A 22,879-nucleotide genomic window follows, 5' to 3' on the forward strand; every position below is an offset into this window, starting at 1 on the left:
AGAGATGAGTTGCCAGAACAGAGCAGACTCTCTAGCCCAGTGCTTGGAGAGGACTTGTTTTTGAGAGCACAGAGCATGGCATACTCCAGGAAAAGGGGAAGCGCTCCTGCAAAGCCCAGGCATGGGCTATCCTACTCCTCAGGGAAATGCCTGGGTAGGACACATATGAACACACATTTTGGCAGCTGTAACTCTCTGCTCAAAGGCTGTGGCAATTATCTTCCTTGAGGATCTGGCTCCTAGTGCTTGACCAAAGCTAGAAAAGACTGAAATCCTTGAGAATCCATGTCCTGCTTAACAGAGCTTAAGAGAACACTCTGGATAATGAAGCAGCTGTCCCCTTTCAGCCTTTTCTCTAGTAGCACCTTGTGACAAATCTCCTAGGTCAGACCAACACATCACACTTTAATACTAGATTTTCTTTAAATAATTCAGAGAGCACATTTGTGACACAGGACATAAAAAAAAAAAATAGAGAAAAGCAAAAGCAAAAAGCAAAACACTGGGAAATCTGCTTCTTAGAGATCACAACTGTTTGTGTTTCATTCAATAAATCAATTAAATTCACCTTTATTCTTGTGCTGGTTCTCAATTTTCATAGCCAAAAGATTGCACAAAATTTTATATAAATTTTCTACTTTGAAAGGAGTCAAGAGATATCTCCATGGCCAGCCTGGTCCTCCCCATAAATTTAATTGGTGTAAAATTATTTTCTCAAAGCTTTTACATATCAAGTCTCATAAAATGTATAACTAGATCCTTTCTCTGGTCCTGCCTGTAAGTGGAATTTGTCCTTCCATGTTTAAAACATGCTCTTTCCCCTACATGTTGAGAGTTTCTTTGCTCTCCATAGAGATAAAAAAGAAAGAATGGATGAACAAACAGATGAACTATAATTAATGTCAAGGCTCTCAAGTCTAAGCACTGCTGGAGGCTTTCTAATGCCCTTCATTTAGATGGGTAACTTCTTTCACATGCATGGTCCAAGTGCACAGTCAGTGGCAGAGATTCTCTGCCTCTGTCTCTAATTCCCAGAGCAGAAACCTGCTGGTCTGGATGTGCTTCAGTGTCTTGTAGCAAGTCCAGGGGACATTTCAAGAGGGACCTTCAGTTCCTATGCAGTTCTGCCTAAAACAGGAGCTGCACTCTCTTGTCACAGCAAGATTTTGCTCATTAGCTGATGTCACCCCTGCTCTGGTTAAAAAAAAAAAAAAAAAAAAGGTAGGTTGGAAAACTGTGCAAAGGTTGCTGATCCTTGATCTGGTTGCTTGTCCAGCTTTCTTCCTGGTTGTAAATCTGTTACAAATGTCAAGCACAGGCTGGGAGCTGATACATAAGGGGATATGCTGACCACTTCAGTTTTCTGTCCTTTCTGTTCAGTGAAAACCTCTCTGGAGATGGGAGAGGAAAGCACTGAAGCTGTCTCCATCACTGGTTCTGATCAAAGCCCAGGTCAGTTAAAGGCTGGTGGGGAAGGCTGGAGAGGGTCCCTGTGCTGCTGTGTTTGCAGCAGTGTTATCTAGCAAGAGGTACTGCTCCAGGTTTTTGGGATCATGGAAGAATGTTCCATCATCCCTTCAGGTTTCTTGTGCTCAAGGCTTTATTTTCTGTCTTAGAGTGAGAACAAAGTGCTGGCTGAAGAGCAGTGGTCAGGTGTAAGGTGGGGTGAGAGGAGGAACGCCACCATTACTTTTATGAAAGATTCAGAAAGCAAATTACCAAGAAATTAGACAGCAAAAATACAGTGAATAATTTAAATTATCTAGCCCCAAAGCAGAGGAGAGGTTGCTTGTTTAGTCAACAGGAAGTCATGTGTTGGTGCATACCATTATAAATATATATTTATTTTTTCCATTCACCCTTTGCTCAGAAATCACCTTTTGAAAGTAGCGCCTCTGTCACCAGTTGGTTGGTTTTACACTGAGCACAAGAAACGCAGACACCTGCTCACCCTGGCCTCAGGAGAAAACCTCAAACAGAAAAACTTTCTCTGCTTCACAAGTGCTGATGCACCACAGCCACTGACTTGCACAGAGATGCTGAGCAGGGGAATGGTGGAGCTCCTTGCAGTTAGGCACTGGCAGATAAAGAAGCTGTTATGCTTATTTATTATAAGCACATGGAACGTGCTCACTTAATATCAGCATATACTAAGCCTGAGACTATACACCAAAATGCTTATTTATTACACACACCTTGCACTGCATTCACTCCACTAAGATTCCTCACCCTCCTTAGAATGACAGACCCTACACAAAGGCAGTGCACTTGCTCAGACACCTCTGCCAGGCACACTACTCCCATTACTCCAGTCCTGGGTGGAAAAAACCCCTCCAAACTAGATGTAGAGCAGCTTGCTGTTAGGACATGAGGCAGAGAGCCTTGTCCCTAGAGCTGCCACCTCTTCCTGTGATGCAGCAGTGGATGCCATGCCTGGGGAGAAGGTTTCAGCCATTGCTTTACAAAGCAGTGATTTTTGTGGGATGTGCAGCACCATAGAGAGATATAAAAGCTGTGAGGATGTGTGTGCGGTCTGCCTGGGGTGGACTTCACCAGAGAGGGATGGTGTGGTGCTGGGGTTTGCAAATGCAAAGCCAAAGCACTGTGGGGTGAGTGTCAGGGAGGCTGCATCTAAAAGAGACAAGAGCAGGGATTCCAGGTTACAAGAGGGAAGTGGGAAGTAAAAAAGGCAGGAGTTCAGGATGTGTGGGAGGGTGAGTTTACAAAACTTGCACTGCTGCATGCTGCAGGACTGCCAGTGATGCCACTGATGCAGAATTGAGGGCATCTGGTTTCTGGGTGTGCATTCAGGTTATATGTTATTTTACTAGTACTTCAGCTTTCCAGGCTTGCACTGCAAAACTTTACCTGGAGACTTGACCTGCAGTTTATTTTTGTTTCACTGTTGAGCTTGTTTTGGTGCTGGGGGACAAGGCAAATTAGGGTGAAACTATTGAATTGAGTGTACATTTTTTAACCGCAGTCCTGTGAGTGCTTCTCATTCCTGCCCTGCAGCTCTCTGCCAGCCCAGCCCAGGGCTTCTTACAGGAACTAATAATCCTTAATTCTGGCCCTGTGACCCCACAATTATTTTGTCTCCCTGCCTGTATTAGTACCCTCCACCACGTCTCTAGGCCACAGCACTTCCAGCCCTTGCTACCAGAGACTGACACCTGCTGGGATCACCAGCAGGAAGGCAGGAGAGGGGCTAGATTGTGTTGAGGAGTTTGAGACCTAGTGAACTGCTTCCCCATCATGAATTCATATAAAAAATGCCACCAAAATCCACATCCTTATGCTAAATGTCCTTTAGTGTGTTCTCTGGCTTGAGGCCATGACATGGCTGGGAGCTTACCTCATTTATGCTAAGAGAAACAGACTCTCTGATGAAAGCAGAACTGCCCTCCCCATGCTGAGAGATGGGGGCAAAGCATCTACCAGAGAGCTGCTGGCACCCTGCTGCTTCCCATTGCAGTGCCTGCAGCTTCAGCCTCCAGCCTGCCCTACCCATCTCAAGTGGCTCCTGACTCTTTGCTGCCCTGGAGAACACCCTCTGCGTGCCCAGGGAGCTCCAGGCACTGTTCCACTGTTACTCCACTGTCCTGCAGCTCAGCTCCCTGCTCTGGGCACCCCACACCTTGTTTCAAATCAGATTTTCCTTCTCCTCGGTGGAAGTCACTGGCTCCATATCTCTGCAGTCATCTGCTAGCCACAGGGAGAAACTCGGTTTAGTGCTGCTGTTTCTCACTATGAGGCTCACCTTCTAGCTGTGGTTATGGTTTTGCAAACCAGTGTTGCCTGTGATTAGCTCGTGTTTGTGCAGTGCTGCAGCTCCTGCTTCTCCTTGCACCTGAGGCCTGGGTGGTAAATCCTGATTTTAACTTCCCTGTTGTCTTTGGAGAAGTACTTTGTTGGAGAGACTGAGACAGAAGTCTTGGGAGCTCAGTAAGAAATGGTTCCTTGGCTGTCAGTTGTGTGCTGAGTACCTTGCAGTTGTACAAGGTTTCCTTGGCTGGAAGTCCTCATGAGCATCTCTTGATCTTGCACTCACATACACAGCCAGGTAATTTCCTTTTGCCCAGTCTGTGCTCAACATGGGGACACCAGACCAACTCCTCTCTTCTATAATTTTGGTGCAGGTACAGGTAAGGCACAGGCAAATTTAAGGGTGGCTAGCTTGGTCTCGTTGCAATTTGGAGAACAGGGAACAAGGCCAGCAAAGCTTTTAGGTTGGAGAGGCAAAAATCTACTGTGAAGCAGTGCCCCTGGGGACTCTCAGGGAACAGAAATGGCAAAGAGGTTTGCAGAGGCTACAAAGAGTTCAGACATTACAAAGAGAGCAGCTGAAGGACAGTGGAGCCAAAAGGGATGCTGTGTGATAGTGCTGGGCTCAAGCAGGGCTGATGAGAAAATCCCCACAGCACAGAGAGTCTCAGGAGCAACTACACTCACTGCACCAGGCAGAAAAGAAAGGCTTTTGAAGGTGCCAAGACGGCAGCAAAGGCCAAGACCCACCTGGCCCTGGGCTGGCACTGCCAAGGAGCCCTGATTAGCTCTGGCTGTGAAGAAAGTCCCAAGGAAAGTCAAGATGGCCAAGAAATAACTACAGGATACGAAAACTGACAGACCAAAAGAGGCAAAGATCCAGCTAAGGGCAAAACAGTGAAACCCAAGGCTACCAAACCCAAGGCAGAGAAATTGAAAGTGACCTCAGGGTGAGAAGGTGGTGCACAAGTAGTAGATGCTGAGTGAGCACAGAAAAAGTGGCCTGCTGCAGGGACACAGACTGCAAATCCTTTAATTGAATCACTGATTTTTGTAATGTTTTGCATTTTTTAACACAATTTCCCTAAAGGAAGAGAATTTATTTCAATAGTTTTAATGTCTTGTTTTGCAATTAAACTTGTGCTTTGTATTAATTAAAAGTTTCTTCTTGTTATTTTCTTCAGATGTCTGCAGCAATATTGTAGGGGAGCCAGTTTGCTCAGCCAGTTTGCACAGCAAAAAGAACAGAGGCAGGTGACAAAAGATGCAGTAAAGGAATTTCTGATCTGACACCAGGAAACTATTCTCCATCTTAAGTGTGGTGCAATATTAGAACAAGTTGTGGATTCTCCATCCCCTGATGAATTTTTCAGAATTCACTTGGACAAGGCTCTGAGCAATCTGAGCAGCTTTGAAGTTAGCTCTGCATGTTTACTTTCAATGTAAGTTTATCTGTGATCTTGACTGGAAACATATGCTATCTCAACATCCACATTTATTTTAAAAAATGCACAGCTTAACCTACATTTATCCTTATATTTAAGCAGATGATGTCTGACAGGTCTTATTAGTTAGACACACTGAATTACATATGTTTCTCTATTACACCTTTTAGATAATTTGTGACCAGCTGTATTTGTATGGAAATTGCAACCTTAGTAAAATGCCCTAAACTGCCTTCTGATAGATAATTTATTCATTAAATGAATGGACTGTTTTTCAAAATTCACTTTTTAAATATACCTCAGTATACTAGCAACAAGCACATGCTGTTTGTATTTTAACTTACACAATTCACATTATTGGACATGTTTTTATTTGAGAAAATAATTTACACTGATAACAAAAGTAGACAATGAAATACCTTTGTGGTATTTCCCACATATTTTTAAACAACTTTTTTTAATGGGCTAAAATCCAGCTCTCTGTTTTGTGGGAGTTTATACCAACTTGCTGCATAACAGGTTCTAAGGATGGCGGGAACAGAGAGAAAAAAGCAATGTGCTAAAGATCAGAGAGCAGAGAGTGAAGAGATTCAGAACTGGAATTCAGATTTCCTGTGCCCCAGTCAAGGAGCTGTTCATAACTGGACATTTGTACACTGTCAAACAATGTCACCACGTGGTCTCAGGGGTCAACACTACAAGATTGTGTACTTTAATATCTCAAGGAAAAAAAATACCCAAACAATTAAAAAAAAAATTAAAGCTAAAGTCTCTTTTGGTTTCAACCCAGCTATTCTTTGTCAAGTAGAGGAGCTCTTTTTGGGTGGGTGGCAAGGACCAGTCCCCTCTGTGAAGGACAAGCCCACATGGCAGCCAGCAGTACATCCCTGCGGGATCCTTCCAAGCCGGGATGCCCGATGTCAACGCTCTTTGTTCACACCGTGGGTTCTTGCGGACAGGATTCAGGCAACAAGTTTCAGGAGCTTCTAGGTGACATGTCAGCTGCTTCCAACAGCCTTCCCATGCTTGGTAGCTCCACATGCCCAGCAGTGAGACACTACTTCAAAGTGGGGAGCAGACACTGGAGCACAGGCTTTAACCAGCAGCCTTCAAACTGGTCACACAGATCGGTACCAGGGAGCTGTGACAGCAAGAGAAGGAGGAATAGCCATTGTGCGGGAAGTGACCACAGGACATCTAACTCCTGCTCCACGTCAGGAGAGGTTGTGAAAATCAGCCACAAATGCAGAATCATGCTTCTAAAAACAGGGCTCTGTCAGCTTTCTCTGTGGCTAGCCCAACTGCATGAGCAGCACACCTCCCTGGAGGTGTATTTAAAACCACTTCCCTGGCTTGCGAGAGAAAGTGATGTCCAGATATCCTGGCAATTCGGGGTGGAGTGGCAGGGGTGATAAATCTGGGCATGGGACAAGTGCCAATGAAGTGTGGGCCAACTCTAGTGTAAGGGAAAAGGAAGAATAAGCTGAATTACAAACAGTTGATGGCATATGTTGTGCTTGGCTCACACAGCCAGGGGAAAGTGCCAATGCAGGAGCACTGCAAAGGCTGAGTTTATGAGACAGAGCAGGCTCTGCCCTGTGTAGGAGGGAGCAGTGTCTCCAGCCACTGGGGCTGAGCTGTACCCACTACAGCAGTCTGAGATCAGGACACCACAGCTTCAGCCAGGAAGAGAGTAGAGTGTTGTGTAATAATCTCTGTTGTGTGGCTTAGTCCTGAAGATCTATGGGGCACTCTCAGAGGCAGCTTAATGGGTAATTTGGCCCACAGCCACTTTTGTTCTAGAAATACCATCTAAATGCAGACTTGACTGCTTGCACATGAAGATTGCACTGATTGCACTTGCACTGCTCAGAGTCCCCCACGTCTTAGTGCTTCATCTTTTCAACCAAAATATAATGTACAGTCAATGCCTGAAGAAATTATGAAAAAGTTGGAAAATCAATGAAAAGGAAATTTTCCTAATCCTTTTGACCTAGATGTGTAATTTTTAATGTGGTCTCTCAGATATTCCCATTATTGAGATAAATGGTTGTAGTGAACGAGTTCTTCTCTGCTTATGTAATGATATTTATTACAGCTTTTCTTTTATTTCAGTCATCTTGCCATTTTATTTGGAGATGTTAATTCTCCACCAGAAAGTCATGGCATGTGCATAGTAAAAATATGTGTCCTCAGCACAAATTTCACTGGCTGGGAGGAGTTATCTCTGTGTTCAGCAGCTAACAATTGTCAGGAAAATCTAGCACAGCTATCCATGGTAAAAAACAAAATGCTGGAGAAAATGTTATGTTTCTCTAGAAAAAAAGTGTTCCCAGGAACTCCCATGAGCTGTGATTCATGAGTGAGAGGAGGGTGACAGCAGAGGACTAGGCTAGCAGGGAGTAAAAGGTTCCAAATGATAGATTTGATATGGAATCAAGTCTCCCCACAAATCTGGAGGAAATACAGCAAGAGACAAATAAACCCAAACACATGAGAGTTGCCAAGAATAGCAGGAAATAAATTTTCTTTTAATATGGATTATATAGACTCTAGCATTAAAACAGTGTTTTCCTGGACAGGAGCACCTCTTCCTGTCCCTGCTGAAAGCAAGCAACAGAAAGGCTTCCCACCACTTCCCAACCTATATGAAAGTTAAATTTCTATATGCTGTACAGTAGCTATGTTACCCAGTTATGTATCTATAGTGATGAATATTCACCTCTAAATACAGAGAACAGACTTGACCCAGTCCAATTTCCAAGATCCATCTCCATCCTACCTTCCTCCACACAGGCAATTTTCACAGGTATCCCTGTGGCATGGAAGCCAGTGGCTGCCAGTGGCTTGAATGTCTTTGAGATCAAGCTCTCAGTACCCTCCTCTCTACAGAAATGTGCACCCTCTCAGTACAAAGAAATCCCTCCTTCATTCCTAGTCTCATGGGCCTGGAGGACTTGAGTGGAGCATCACCCTCTGAGTAGCAGTGCAGTGCTCCTCTGTGTGGGAAAAAAAATTCTAGTCACTGCATGATTTGGATTCTTTCTCTTGTACACTGGATAAATATAGAGAGATTTAGCCCATCTTGGGCTAATTTTGACTTCATATGGAATCTGTCTGCACAGGGTGACTTCCCCCACACAGAGGATGTGACCAGCTTTTTGTTGGATACAGCAGAAATGCAGGTCCTGGCAAGATGGTCCTACACTAGTTGTTTTTGCTCTTTTTCTCAGACATCTGCTTCTTTGCAGCAAACTGTCCCCAATATTGTGCGACCCTGGCTCTGTGGAACAGGGCAGTGCTCCTGAAGACTGAAGGGTTCAGCAGATGATGTGAGGGGAGTGAATACCAAATCTAGCAAACTGGCTTTCAGCTGTTTGGGAACAACACAGAGATCCTAAAGACAGGGTCTTGCTGATCCTCTGGTGCCCCACAGAATCATGCCACTAAGAGTCACATGGAGTGATTAATACAATTCAGACTGCTCTACCCCACTTGCCCTACCTGGTGTCATCATGAAAACTGCCCATATACCTAGAAATGTTCTCCATACATGCAGAAAACAAAGTCCTCGAGCAGACCAGACATCCAGTGCTGCCACAGTGAATTCTCCTGCCCAGGCTGGCCTATATAAGCACTGATACCTGCAGACATGTTTACCTTCCCCATCAGCACCTGGCTCTGTGCAGGTCAGCACAGTCAGAGATTCTGCAGGAAAATTCCAGGTCCCAGGTAAATAGCAAGCCCAGATAATGATTCTGTTCCCACATCCAATTCCAGTTTTCAACTCCTTCCTGCTTTGTGCAGGAGCTTCCAGGTCAGGAGGTAGGAACTCAACTGGAGACTGAAAGCAGGTACAGCAACTGGAGTGTGTGGAGGTAGCCAGACCAAGACAGGACACCAAGACAAGATAATTCATTGCAAGGTCTCAGTAATGTCAGGTCACACAGGTTCTTCATGGGCTTTCTTGGCCTTAGGAGTGGAGGCAGCTGTAATTACTGCTCCCTGAAACTTGCCTGGAATGGGCATCAAGAGATGGCTTCAGTGGGAAGGGAGGGACAAGAACAGGGGAGAGGAGAGGGAGGAGAGGAGTAGGAGAGAGAGAGGCAGAGGAGATATGAGCGAGAGGGAAGAGAGGAGACGAGGAGAGGGAGAGGAGAGGGAGAGGAGAGAGGAAACGAAGGAGGAGCGGGAGAGAGGAGAGGAGAGGAGAGGAGTGGGAGCAGGTAGAGGGACTTGAGAGGATGGAGCGTGAGGAGGAGAGGAGAGGAGAGGAGATAGAGGGAGAGGAAGGCAGAGGATAGAGGACGAGAAGAGGAGGAGCTGAGAGAGAGCGATGAGGAGTAGGAGAGGAGAGGACGAGGAGGACGGCCACCGAGAGGAGCAGGACTTGGAGCTCACGAGGATCGATCGGAGAGGAGCGGATCGAGGAGAGGAGTAGACGGAGCGACGGTAGGTCACGATCGAGAGGAGAGGAGAGGAGAGGAGAGGAGTATGGAGAGGAGAAGCGACGACGCGAGAGGAGAGGACGAGGAGGGAGGAGAGCGAGTGAGGAAGGAGAGGACGAGGAGAGGAGCAACAGGAGAGGAGAGGAGAGGAAGAGGAGAGGAGGGAGGAGAGGAGAGGAGAGGAGAGGAGAGGAGAGGAGAGGAGAGTGAGAGGAGAGGAGAGGAGAGGAGAGGAGAGGAGAGGGAGAGGAGAGGAGAGGAGAGGAGAGGAGAGGAGAGGAGAGGAGAGGAGAGGAGAGGAGAGGAGAGGAGAGGAGAGGGATTGAGGAGAGGAGAGGAGAGGCAGCAGTCTGATCCAACATAATCTTTTTGAGAAAAATATAATGCCATACTAAATCCAGATTTTTTTCTTTTGGTAGGAGATGTGTTTGAGGGAGGCAATGGGCTTGAGACAAAAACTTCCCAGAGGTAGTTATAAATGATCTGTTGCTACCCAGTGAGGGGTGCTTTGGGATCAGGACAGCTCATCTCCCAGTTCTGTCACTTCCCTGAGGCCAGCAGACACAAGGAGGGGAATGTGCTATCACACAACAAACTCAGTGGCTCAGGAGAATCAGAGAGGCTCAGGCTGACCAACCACATCTGAGTTCATGCTGATGCCAGGCAAGAAATCTAGGGCAGGAGGCCTAGGGCATGAAGGTGAGATGAGATGTAGCTTAGGACATCTGAACCATTGGGGAGGACTTCATCCTGTCCCCATTTCTGGCTCTTTCCAGGGGCAAAGCAACAGAAGGTGCAGCACATTTATAAGGACCTCTGGGAAATGAGCTGCTCACAGCCTGCCAGGCAGAGTGTGAGAGAAAAGAGGGGAGAGTCCCCTATCATCAGTAATAGATTATAAAGATGACAACAGCTACCATGACAGATTGGCAGAGAGGGTACTCTGTGCCCTGCAGCACCTGAAGAAGAGGATGTAGAAGAAGGCATAGAAGCAAGGAAATAATGAGGGAATCACAAGCAAGAAGCACTGTCTTGGACTGTAGGTAGTGGATGATGCCTTCTCTTCTCTCTCTTCCTTTTCCTCTCCTACTGTTGGTAGCTCACAGAGCATCAGGCCTGTGCTGCTGCTCCAGGAGCTGCCTGCAAGGGAGAGGCAGGGGCTGCCCGGACCGGCGGAGACGTCGAGGAGGAAGGCCAGCCAGCTGGCGACAGATCTCATCTGAAGACAAGCACACACACACAGGTTGACAGATAATCAAAGCTTCCTTCAAGTTCTTCACCAGCAGAATAGTTAGAGGTACATCCTTTACTGCATCAGAGACTGTTTAAACTGCTCAATCCTCATATACATGAGGTAAGCAAAGCAAGTCCTTAGGCTTCTATGAATTTCCTTCTGGCTTTATGCATGTACATTACATGTTAAAACCACTTGTATTTTGCTGCAACAAAGATTGCATAAAAAATCTAGACTGGATCCTGCTTCTATTCATGAATAGAAATACTGAGATTTACTCTTGAACCTCAAAGGACTACAACTTTGAGTAAGGGTGTGTCTGGGACTACTAGACCATGTTCAAGCTCGAGGAATAGAGAGCTATCATATATTTTAGTAGCACAATATCTACTTCCCAGTTTTTTTTAATCATGGCATGTGTATTATGTCCAAGGCTGCATTGCATCAGAACTCTTTCAAAGTCCAGGGAAGCTATTGCATGTGGATCAGGGTCTAAGCCAGCTAGTTAGCTTGGAGACTCTATCAGACGGCTGCAGCTGCCCTGTGATACCACTCACCTTGCATGACCTCATTCTCCTTGCAGATAATGCGAGTGCACACCTCCTTGTTTATTACATACATGCGACGCACACTGCAGCATCACCGGGATCACCAGCAGAAGGCACAGGGACACAAATAAACAAAGAAGGGGAACAGGGAATAAACATGTATATCCACTAGTGAGCAGGCAAATCCTATTTTTTTTTGTTATTTCTTAGCCAAGAATAAGGTTGCTCAATAGCAAAGGAATCTTTGTAAGGACTTAATGAAATCTTAGAATCATAGAAAGGCTTGGGTTGGAAGGGACCTTGAAGATCACCTAGTTCCAAACTCACTTCCTTGGGCAGGAATGTCACCCACTGGATCAGGTTGCTCAAGGCCCCACACTGGACCTTGCCTTGAACACTTCCAAAGATGGGGCATTGACAACTTCCCTGGGCAATCTGTGCCAGTGGCACGTCACCACCTCTGAGTAAAGAATTTCTTCCTGACAACAAATCTAAATCTCTCTTCTTTCAGTTAAAACCATTCCCCCATGTTTTATCATTATTTGCCTGTGTAAAATGTTGCTCTCCCACTGTTTAATAAGCCCCCTTTAGGTACTGCAGGCTGCAATGAGTTCTCCCTGGAGCCTTCTCTTCTCCAAGCTGAATAATCCCAGCTCTCTGAGGCTGTCTGGAGATGTGCTCCATACCTCTGATCATTGTCATGGCCCAATAAATGACCAAATACCTTAAATATGGATTACAATATAGGGCACATTGCAGCTCCTTAGTGCTGCACAGACTGCAGCCATTGTGCTGTTTTAAATAATTACCGTAAAAGAATGCTCTGGGGATAGGCTTCATCTCACCAACAGGTTCCCAGAGAAAATCTCTAGTCTTCAAAAGGAACAGTTACTGAACTGTTTCTGGGCAGTTTCTAGTGCTTTTCTTAGGGACTGCTGGTTTCTTACCTTGTAACACAGAGGTAGCTGATACACTGCTTTACTGGCTTGTGAACAGAGTACAGGCGCGTGCAAGGGAACTTCTCCTCACGGCAGTCTGGGAACACACACACAAACACAGAGGTGCAGCCCAGCATCATGGCCAGGTGCACTCATTCAGGCACACATATAACCTCATCACTAGGTACAGTCCTCCAGGCTTCTAGGGAAGGACCCCAGCCTCTACTGTCACTCTCATGTGAGAGATGGGGCTGGTTTAAAGAAGAGGAAGATAGTGCAGCCATTTCTGATCCCCTTGCTTTGCAAGACAAAAGGAAGGGAAAGTTGAGTGAAATGTAAACCAAGCCCACTGGACACCCAGAATACAGAAGACACTTGTTGTAAAGGGGACAGACACATATAAACAAAATGTAAATTTTTGTTGCATATTTAAGACATGGGTTTCTAATAGATGTGCAATTATCACATTTCAGGACACAAATCTAGTTCCTAGTTTTCTGGACAATCAACCCTGTAACTAACTACAATGGATTTTCTACTACTATTCTTCTACTACTATCCACTACTATGGATTATTTGGCATGTCCTTCTGAAATGCCAGGTCTTGGCCACTGACACTGACACAATATTGATCCATCATATCTGGTCTGCTGATCTGCCAGCTCTTCCCTACCCAGGCATGCCATCCAGGAGAAGGCTTCAGCTTCCACTACCATCATTCTCCAGTACTTCTAACTCAAGGAACAATTTAAAGCAATTTTCCAGGAGACAGAGCTGTGTGCCCAGCCAGAACCTCTCTGGAGAGCTAACAGGGTGGGTGAAAGTGAGTCTGGGAGAGGGTGCAGGCAGCAAACTTAAAACACACCTGATGAAGCCGTTGTCGCTTCGCTGTCAGACTGAACTGGAAGACAGAGGGTAGCAAAGTTAGTTAGTTACCATGATTCCTTCCTAGAAATCAGCTTAATCAAAACAAATATCTGGAAAACTCTTTCAAGAGCCTTCCATTGTATCTTCTAATGTGGAAAAAGATTGCATTGTTACTGATATGAAACCATAAAGTACAAATCCAGTGTGAGTCTAGTGCCAGCTATGCAGTCAACAATGCTAAAAATTTGCCTAAGCTTTCCCATAAGCATTACCACTACTGTTCAAAATTACAGTGTAAGGACATTCTGACTTAAAAGGTAAATTTCTCTAGCTGCTGTAATTACCCTTTATCAAGTCAAGAGGTGAAGGACTTTGTAACTGCCTTCATAAGGAACCTACCTTTAAAAAACAGCATCCCAACACCGCTGGCTTTTTAATGTCCATGACAAGGGGTCAAAAAGAGGTTGGTTTGTTACTCTCTCTGATAAAGTAACCCATCTGTACCACAGCAAACATTTTATAATTTACCCAGTAACAAACTGGAAAGGGATTCAGAGAACTGACTGCCAGATGCCAGTTCTTTTGAGCAATTACAGAGGACTTCTGCTCAGGTGCCATAGTGTTAGCCAGAAGACAAAACATGTGTGTTAAAGAGATTGAATCTTTTGAATGTGGGGCTTAGAGGCAGTCAGAGAAGGCAGGATTCCAGGTATGTAAGGGACTGTGTGAGGAGAGGGAAGGAGGATCCACAACATGTGGCTGCAAAAAGAATAAACTCACCAGGAGGAAGAAGCGCAGGTGGTGTGGCAGCTGCACCTGGAAAAAGAGATGTACTGGAAGATCTTAATTTGAGTTTACAGTCTTTTCCGTCCTGCCAGTGTTTTGCTGATGGCTTACCAGTCCTGACTAGCAGCTATCTCACATCTGGTTCATAGACAATGCTGATCATGGTGTTGCTATTATCTGACTTGTCAGAGTACATGCAGGCTTTCCCTGCAAATATGCTGGGTGTGCTAGAGCTGATAGAATGCTGCAGAGCAAGATGGGTCCCAGTGGCACATCCGTTGTGAAGAGTTTTGCTTGATCCCCCAATAGTAAGCATTTTGAAGCTGTACAGCCCCAAGTTTGCTGTAAAGGCTTCACTTTTAATCTTTTAACATTTAGATATAGGTCAGTCACCACCAGTTTGGCCTGGACACAGTCCTATCTACCTTCCTACAGACTGTCAGGCCTCATATGCCGAACACAGCTGCTTTCACCTCATCCCAACCACAAAGATCATACATCTTTGTAGACACAACATTGTGCTTCCACTTTCCTCTTCAGTGTTGTCTTGAAGCATGGACAAACCACTCTTCAATTAATTAAAGTAGAAAAGAAGGGTATTTATTGCATGTGGAATAATTTCTAAAGGCATGTGCAAGGAGGAGTCCCTGACTCCTGCTCTCTATTTATCTAAGAAAGGTTATATATATTCACATGGTTTCTGTGGATGCCTAAAACATAATCATGACCTACCTACTTCATATTTTAATTAGCTGAATATCTTTATGGCTGGGCAATTGTATCCTCTTAATTGGGTCAGTGGGATTTTGAAATAAGGGAGTGGGCATATGGAAGGAAGAAAGTCATCTTCCTCACGGTGAACTGTTCATCTATGTCCAGTTGACAGGACTTTTTCACCTGCTGGTCACAGTCCAAAGCTTCTCTTGTTCGATTATCTTAGAGGCAGTTATTTTATGGTTCTGCTATCTATCTATCTAGCTATCTATCTATCTATCTATTACTCTATCTATCTATCTATCTATCTATCTATCTATCTATCATCTATCTATCTATCGATCTATCTATCTATCATATCTATCATATCTATCGATCTATCTATCTATCTATCTATCTATCTATCTATCTATCTATCTATCTATCTATCTATCTCCTGTCACTCCTAGCTTTAGTTTTGGATATCTTTGACACACTTTAACTAGAGTTCATGATTCTTGCTAGCCTCATTTCTAACTTAACTCTTTAACTTATTTAAGATCTTAACCAAAATATGTAGTCTTTTACTGTCTTAATTATATTCCTAGCTGGCCCCTCGACTCATCTGCAGTTTTCAATTATCCTAATTACATTTCCAGCTGGCCTCTTGACTCAGTCTCATGGCAGTCTGACTCAAAACAAGTACTGCAGCAAGCTGATGAGCAGAGTCAGGGCAGAGGACAAACTGTGGAGCTGATGTTCTAGACAACTCTCAGATGAGTTCCCATACATTCAGAGCCCACTCCCCAGAAACAGCCATGAATAGCTGCCTCTCTCTGACCCATAGCATTGACCACATGTGTTCTCCCTCTCCCTGCCCTGCCTAGTCTTCACCACCCTCAGAGAAATGTATTTGAGAGACTTCTCCAGCAGAGAGAGAAACCATCCCCAAGGCCAGTGGTGACAGATTTGAACTCAGAGTGGGGCTGGAAAAAGTGGGGAGGCTCCTTCTTGAGCCTCTCTTTTCCTCCATTGCCCATTGTTGGAATTGACTACACTCCCATCAGTTCTGTGTCCTCCTCCTGGGGCCATCTCCACTGTCTAAGGACATGCACTGTGGGCTCTAAGTGCATATCTTCCCAGTCCTCTGTCTACCCTTCCCTTCACAGACATTTTGCTGCCCCCCTGTGACACAGGCACGGTGGGGCAGAGAGTACTGAAAGAACAAAATTTCCACTTCCCCACTCCAACAATGCTCAGGGTTTGTTCTACTACTTTCAGGGGATTTTTGGCACTTCTGTTTCCTGAGAACTGAAGCACATCTGCTACCAGTCAGCAGACAAGCACACACACAGCCTGTGTCCCCGTTTGAATCTGTCCAATTTCTCACCCTCATCATTTAGTCTGTTTGTTCCTGCCACCTTCTCTGGAAGCCAAGGATGTGTGAGCTTTAAATTTCATGGCTTTCTGCAGTGGAAACATCTTCAGGGAGCCCTGGTACATGAAGTGAGATTGGCATTTCCTTGGAGAACAGACCATTAAGTCACCCTAAATTCATTTCCCTGCGTGGAGCATGAGAAGGACTCCCAGACAGCCGTAAGTGCTGGAAGAACGCTGCCACGCATCAGAAGTCAGGAGTTTCTGGGCATAATGGGTAATTTCTGTGACTGTCTAGGCAGCAGTGGTGAAAAGGGAAAAAGAATCATGAAGATGCCAAGAGACTGGTGCTTACCAGAGCTGTCAGGGGTAACTCCACCTGGAAAAGAGAATGTCCTTGAAAAGGCTTTTCTTTACTTTATGGTCCCTTACACAGCCAGCCAGAGCCAGCTTGAATTGCCTCTCCTGCCATCACAGGCTCATGAGACAGTGGGATCCAACCCAGCAAACACATAATCAAACACAGTACCCCCAACCCACCCATATCCACTCCCCTTTCTGGTGGCTGGTCTGGGACTGGATTTCTTAGTGCACATGTTGTATCAACCCTTGGTGTATTTTGGAGGCATATCTTGACTTCTCAGATCCAGCTGCTGTTGGCATCTTGTTGGCAAAGAAAGACTTCTGAAATGAAGGTGTTGAGGGGTCTTGCCACACAGTCAAAACCTCCTTCCTAATCAGTTTAATCCCCATAACAATCTACATCTACTCAGGAACAGAGAACCTGACCTCCTTCTGAGAATGGAAATTCATTATAAACTTCAAAATACTAGGACAGACAGCTGAGGGCACCCATGGCAGAGAAGGAGGGAGGCAACTCCAAAACCTAGCTTTAACTGCAGATTAATTAATCAGTGGATGAGTTTCTTTGAAAAGCAATTGATGGCAAAGCTGGTAGAGAGGTAGTAGTAGAGGTAGTGGTAGAGAGGTAAAGAATTAAGGAAAGGATGCTTGGAGGACGTGTTTTGGGCTGGCTTCTGAATAGTTTTCTGGGAAACTGCAGCTGTTTCATGTCATAGGATCATAGCTGGGAGATGGCTGCAGGTTTAGCCAGGGGCTTCAGGTTTGAAGAAAAGGGAAGCCCTTGTGGTCCTTTTGGGTGCTGAAGCATGATGAAAATGTACATTCATTTTATCTTACCATGTGGCAAAAATGGATTAAGGTCCAGAGGGATAAATCAATTCACTCCCAACAACACAGCCAGTGAGAAGATCAATCCATATCCTTTCTCGATTGCCTCACTACTAAAGCACCATGCCATTTGTGCACCATTCTCCTTAGGATTTTTCTGAGCAGCAGTAGAGCTCCCCAAGCATCTCGTGGTGAAGACATCCCAGCTTTTGTGGACCTCCTACAACCCTTGACTGTGAACATTACTTTGTACCCTTCAGCTAAGTGTTCAGGACCCCTGCACTAGAGAATTATTTGTAAAGAGCACGTAACACTTAGCAGGTAGTCTTGGAGAACCTGTTTAATCTTCACTGCAAGGTAAGCTCACAATGTCAGAGACAAAGAAACAGAGAACACAAACAGGCTGTAACTCCACAGGACAACTGGGTCACATGAGCAATCTTCAGCACATCAACATGCCTGTAATACTTACCAGTTGCACTTTCTGGTTCTTGCCCATTGACCATCCATGGAAACCAGTCTGCAAGAGAAGAAGAGAGGGGCGTGACTAACGACAGATTTTTTTGGTCTGCAGGCTTTGTGAAATGTTAATGTTATTCTATCCAGGAGACACCACTGCCCTCTGCTGAAGGGAGCAATGCTCTCTACTCAGCCTCAGCCTCCACTGCTGACTGCATTTGCTGTTGAAAGGCTCGTGGATACAGCGGGTCCTGATCCTGTCCCTGCTGCTTCCACCAGGGGCAATGGCTAGGCACAGGGACAAGTTAGTAATTGCCTCCAGATTTACCAGACTTCACCTCCTGAAATCTCTTTTGATGCATTTTGAAAAAAAATATCGATGTGGCCTCCCTGCTCTGGAGGCTGAGCAAAATCCCTATCTCTATTTTATAAAAGAGGAAACTGAGTCATGGAAATTATTCACTTGGGGGCACAGATTGAGTCATTGGTACAGTAAAAAGCAGATTGCAGGTTTTGCAGCTCCTTAGGCAAATCATCCAGCCTGGGTATGGAGCACAGAGCAGATAATCTTTCCCCTCTCAGCCTCTGGGTGAACTGGAGAAGGGGAATGATGAAGGCTTGGCTGTGCATGTTACATGGAAGGAATTGAAACTGGGCTAGACTGTTTGTTTGTTTAAATATAAAGAGTGACAGAGCAGCTTCCTTAGAGCAGCCAGGAATTGGAAAATATTTCCTGCTAGCCACAGATGAGGGAAATGTCTGCATAACTGGGGTGGGATGAAGGAAGGAGTTGGCAGGAAAAAGCCAGTGATCTGGGGCACTGCAGGGATGTGTGCATGACCAGCCCAAAAATCAGTACATCCTGCTACGTCCTGCGACCTCAGCCTGCAGCTTTCTGCTCTTAATGGGAGCACTGTGTGGGTAAAAACTATCAGGTCTGGAGTTTTTGTCATAGTTCTTCCACATTCCAAGGGCAGTTAGTTGCAGGCCACAGAGAGTCTCTTGGGACCCCTACATAATCCCGCTCTACAGCATTACAGGAGTTGCTTGACCCTGATATTCTGTTCCCCACCCAGCTGCCAGCTGCTGGCGATTAACCCAGGGAGGGCCAGACATGCATAATAACTTCAGTACACAATTTAATACAGCCCAAAACTTCCCCTGTTCTGGGTAATCTCTTAATTGTAACAAGTAGGGAAGAAAACGGTGTTGAGCACTTTCTCATTTGTTACTGATGCAAAAGGAAGGATGAAAATCCTGAAACCATTGCAGAAGCCAGCAGTGCTGGATTTGAAGAGATGTGTAGAAAAGACAGGGTGGCTCCTCCCCCTTTTCTAACCTTGAAAAGTCAGCTATTACAAATCTTGTTTTCCCCTAGGGGTTGAATAGAAAACCAGTCCAATTCTAAAACAAAAGGACCTAAGTGAAGTGAAATCTCTGTATAGAGGTAAGGACACAAAAAGGGTGATTTTCTTATCCTACCATCAATCACTTCAATTTATAATGACTATGGTACCCAATAAACAAACCTTATGAACAACTGGACTTTCTTATCCAAGCTTCAGTAAATTCATCCTTGAAATCTAGAAATGCAACCTTAACTCACCAAATCTGTAGCTTACCCAAAAGAAACAACGAGAGATCAGCTGGTGATTTCTGTTATTTTCCAAGTTAAAACAAACAAACCCAACGAGAAGTGCTAAAACAAAATACTCAAAAGTAAGAAAAATTCCTTTCAGGCTTCCTTCATGTACAATAAAAACCATGACCTTTTTTTTTTTTTCCTGTTACAAATTGTAGTTCACCTATAAGCTCATCTCTTGGGTGCCTCACCTCCCTGCTTCACAGTCATAAACATGACATTGTTTATTGTACACCTTTAAAAGAAAAAGTGCTCTTTGGAGCAGAATTGGGTTTCAGCATGAGGGGAGGATCAAGGAGGGTATTAGAATAACCTAGTTTGAAAGTGATACACACAGTCCTTCCTGGACAAAGTTTTGTCCATTCACTGAAATTAACCTTTCACTATCTGACCTGAGTCTTCTGACTATAATGTCTGATGCTACCCTCTTGTTTTATTCTTTTTTGTTGGTGTTGTTGTGCTTTTTTTAAAAAAAAAAAAAATCTAAATTTTTGCCAAAGTATCTCCAAGCAAACAAAGTAATGGAGACACAAAACATAATAACAATAACCACCACCACTAAAAGCAGAAAATGGTCTGAACTACAGAGGTGAGGTTTCTCTAAACAGCTGTACAAATACTACAAAACCTCCCAGCAGCTGAGTGGCTTGGAATGATGTCATTCCAGCAGGAACTGCTAGTGACAGCAAACATGTCACAACTGTAACAGAACAAATTCTGCAGAGCACTGGGAAATGCCCTGCAGATCATGCATACACAGGTGGTACAGCAGTAAGCACAAAGCACACCCTCTTTCTCATCTTGATCTGGATGTTTTGCTTACTATAACATACCTGCAGTAGAAGCTGTGGACCTCTGTCTCTTGTGACTCCCAGTACTTACTGGAGAGTGTCACAGATGGGAAACTGTTTCCAGTTCCTAATTTTCTCCTTACAATCCTACATCCACCTTGCCTTTCCTGTTCCATCCTTCCCCCTTCTCTACCCCTCTACTTATCTTTGTCTTTGTCCTTAGATCATTGCACATTATTCTGTGTAGGAAAATCCATGGGGCCCAGATGGGGAAGAAATCCTTCCCCTGGACATAAGGACTCACCAGCTGCAGACAAGAAGAGTGTTAAGACACAAAACAGTATACAGGTTCCAGAGGTCTTCATCCCTGTGGAGTAGAGATCAGAGGAAAGCTCAGAGAGGAACTGGTATACCCTCCCCTACACCTCAGAAACTTTGCTTGTTGTACCCATTTTCCTCTCAAGACCATTTGGTCTTCCCAGCCTCCCTCCTGTCTCCCTTCTTATGTGGCCAGTTTCCCAGGTATTTCTGAAACATTCTGGATTGAATTTATGACACCACCTGCTTTGTTCCTCTTTTGCACCTCCTTTCTCCAGTCCCCATCTCTTTTCCCATTTGGATGGCTAAGCCCTGCTCCACACACACCCTCAGCATGCAACGGAAAGTTTCCCCCACGTTCTCTTCCTCCATTCTCTTCTACTTTCCAGCTATTTCGAGGAGCACTAATCAAAAAACAGAGTCCCCATCACTTACTGCAGCCCTCAGCTTCCACTCCCTTCAGCAGCAGACGCTCTGTTTTTCCCCTTCGGCGCCCCCCCACTTTAGCTATTGGGTAAATCACATGCAGCCACACCCAGAACACGTTCTCCTTTTGGTTGTCTTCAAAATACAATTCTGGGAAAAGAGGAAAAAAAAAAAAAAGAAAAAAAAGAAAAAAAAAACCAAGAAGCCAGCGAGATGGAGGGATATGGTATCATCATGCATGTGGAATGAGGGGGGGAGCGAAGAGCAGCAGCCCACACCCTCATTCCAGAGTTTATTGTCCTCCGAAGGGGCTCCTCCCATTCCCCCAGGATGGCCCAGCACCAGGGATGGATTCCTGGGTCTGCGTTGCACACTGGTGTCCCGTTTCGTCCTACCCTTCTACGCAGCCCGGCTTCTCCTCAGGCCGCTACCTCTAGCCACGTTTCCCGTCTCAGCTGCCGCCAGTCCCCACCCCAGCGCTCCGGTCCCCTTCCCCGTTTCCCTGGCTGCCTGTGGCACAGGGACACAGCGGAGCCCGCATCCCGTTCTCCCGCAGGACGCGCCCGGCTGCTGCCCGCGGCTCTCCGCCCTGCGGCACCGAGCGGGGCCGGTGGCGGGGCCAGGGCCGGCGGGCTGGCAGGAGGGCATCGGCGGGCAGCGACAGCGGTGACATCACCCTGCTGCATCGCTGGCGCTTGCCGGCGGGATAGAGGGACTGGGCTTCCCACTGGAACAGGCTCGTAGCGGGCAGGGAGCACAAGGAGCACAAGGAATGGGAACAGGTACCGGCCAAGGGGCCCGTTCTGCAGCGCCGCAGTTGTTCTGGCCTGAGAAAGGCAGGCAATTAAAAAAAAAAAAAAAAAAGGAAAAAATATTAAAAAGTAGGAGGATGAGAGAGACACAAATTGAGAAGGAATACGATGAATGAGACCTGACCTTCACTGCCACCCTCCTGACTCCCATGTGCCTTCAAGCACGGTGCATTTTATGACTGACAGAGGTGAAAGCCCCACAAGTCCCACAATCCCACAAGACTGGATTAGGCAGCCTCCCCTAACTCTTCCTCCAACAGCCCCTGGATCTGACCTCCTCCTGTTGCTTTCACTGCCTTCTTTTCCCTTTACTGCTTCTATAAAAACTCTGCTGGGTTTGAGGAGGCACTGGATGAGGTTCAAGACACAATCTCAGTCCTGGAGCCAAGGAGAAGGCTGGAAAATGACCCTAACTCCCTACCTCATACAGCAATGAAAGACATAAAGGGAAACTCTGTCTCCTAAGACTCATCCTGGTAGCTTGGTAACCCCGTTTGTTCTCAACTAATTTTAAACTGAAAATAAAATCCTCCAATGCCTTATACAGTTACTAAGGAAATGTTCACTATGTCCTCCTTGCCATGCCAGACCCATGTTGCCCACACAAGACATAAGTGAAGCCACCTCTTCTTACCTGAGAGTGGCTGAACATTGTTTTTGGCAGTGCTCAAGAGGAAAACGACTGTTCCTTCTTATTTGTGGTCCTCCCAAGATTCCTGGAGGATGCAGGAGTCTTGGGAGGACCCTGCCAAGTGGTGGACCATACCAGAAGAGGTGCAGAGGGGCTGGGGAAACTAAGCATTTCCCTGGTCACCAGGGCAGCCTTCTGAACCTAAACATTATTCCTCTCTTTCACTGGAGCATGACACCACCATTCCCACTTTCAGGGACTGGCTAAAACTGAGTCCATTGGAAATGCTCAAGAAGGATATGATGGAAGTTATAGCCACACACGAGTTTGAGGAATCCTCTTGGATCCTTGGCTTTTTCTGGAAGTCCACATAGCAGTATGTTTGGACAATTTTCCACACACCTTGGTTTGGCTTTTGTTTTTCTCCGTGCCTCTGTGTTGTCATTTGAGCTGTTACTGCTTAAGAGGCTAACTAAAACATCCTGAAGGCCTGGTGAGTTTTCAACAT

At 45.6% G+C, this 22,879-nt stretch overlaps 1 protein-coding gene across 1 annotated transcript; it reads right to left on the reverse strand.

The window, feature by feature from the left end:
• Positions 1-9,907: 9,907 nt before the first annotated feature.
• MFAP5 (microfibril associated protein 5) lies at positions 9,908-21,305 on the reverse strand. The gene is given in 10 exon segments (XM_018908309.3): positions 9,908-10,877; positions 11,450-11,523; positions 12,388-12,475; positions 13,244-13,279; positions 14,026-14,061; positions 16,457-16,480; positions 17,765-17,812; positions 20,489-20,551; positions 20,938-21,083; positions 21,085-21,305. Coding segments are annotated over 10 exon segments (762 nt in total). The 5' UTR covers positions 21,213-21,305; the 3' UTR covers positions 9,908-10,758.
• Between the last annotated feature and the right edge of the window lie 1,574 nt (positions 21,306-22,879).

Source organism: Serinus canaria, chromosome 1 (assembly GCF_022539315.1).
Source record: "Serinus canaria isolate serCan28SL12 chromosome 1, serCan2020, whole genome shotgun sequence".
Lineage (NCBI taxonomy): Eukaryota > Metazoa > Chordata > Aves > Passeriformes > Fringillidae > Serinus > Serinus canaria.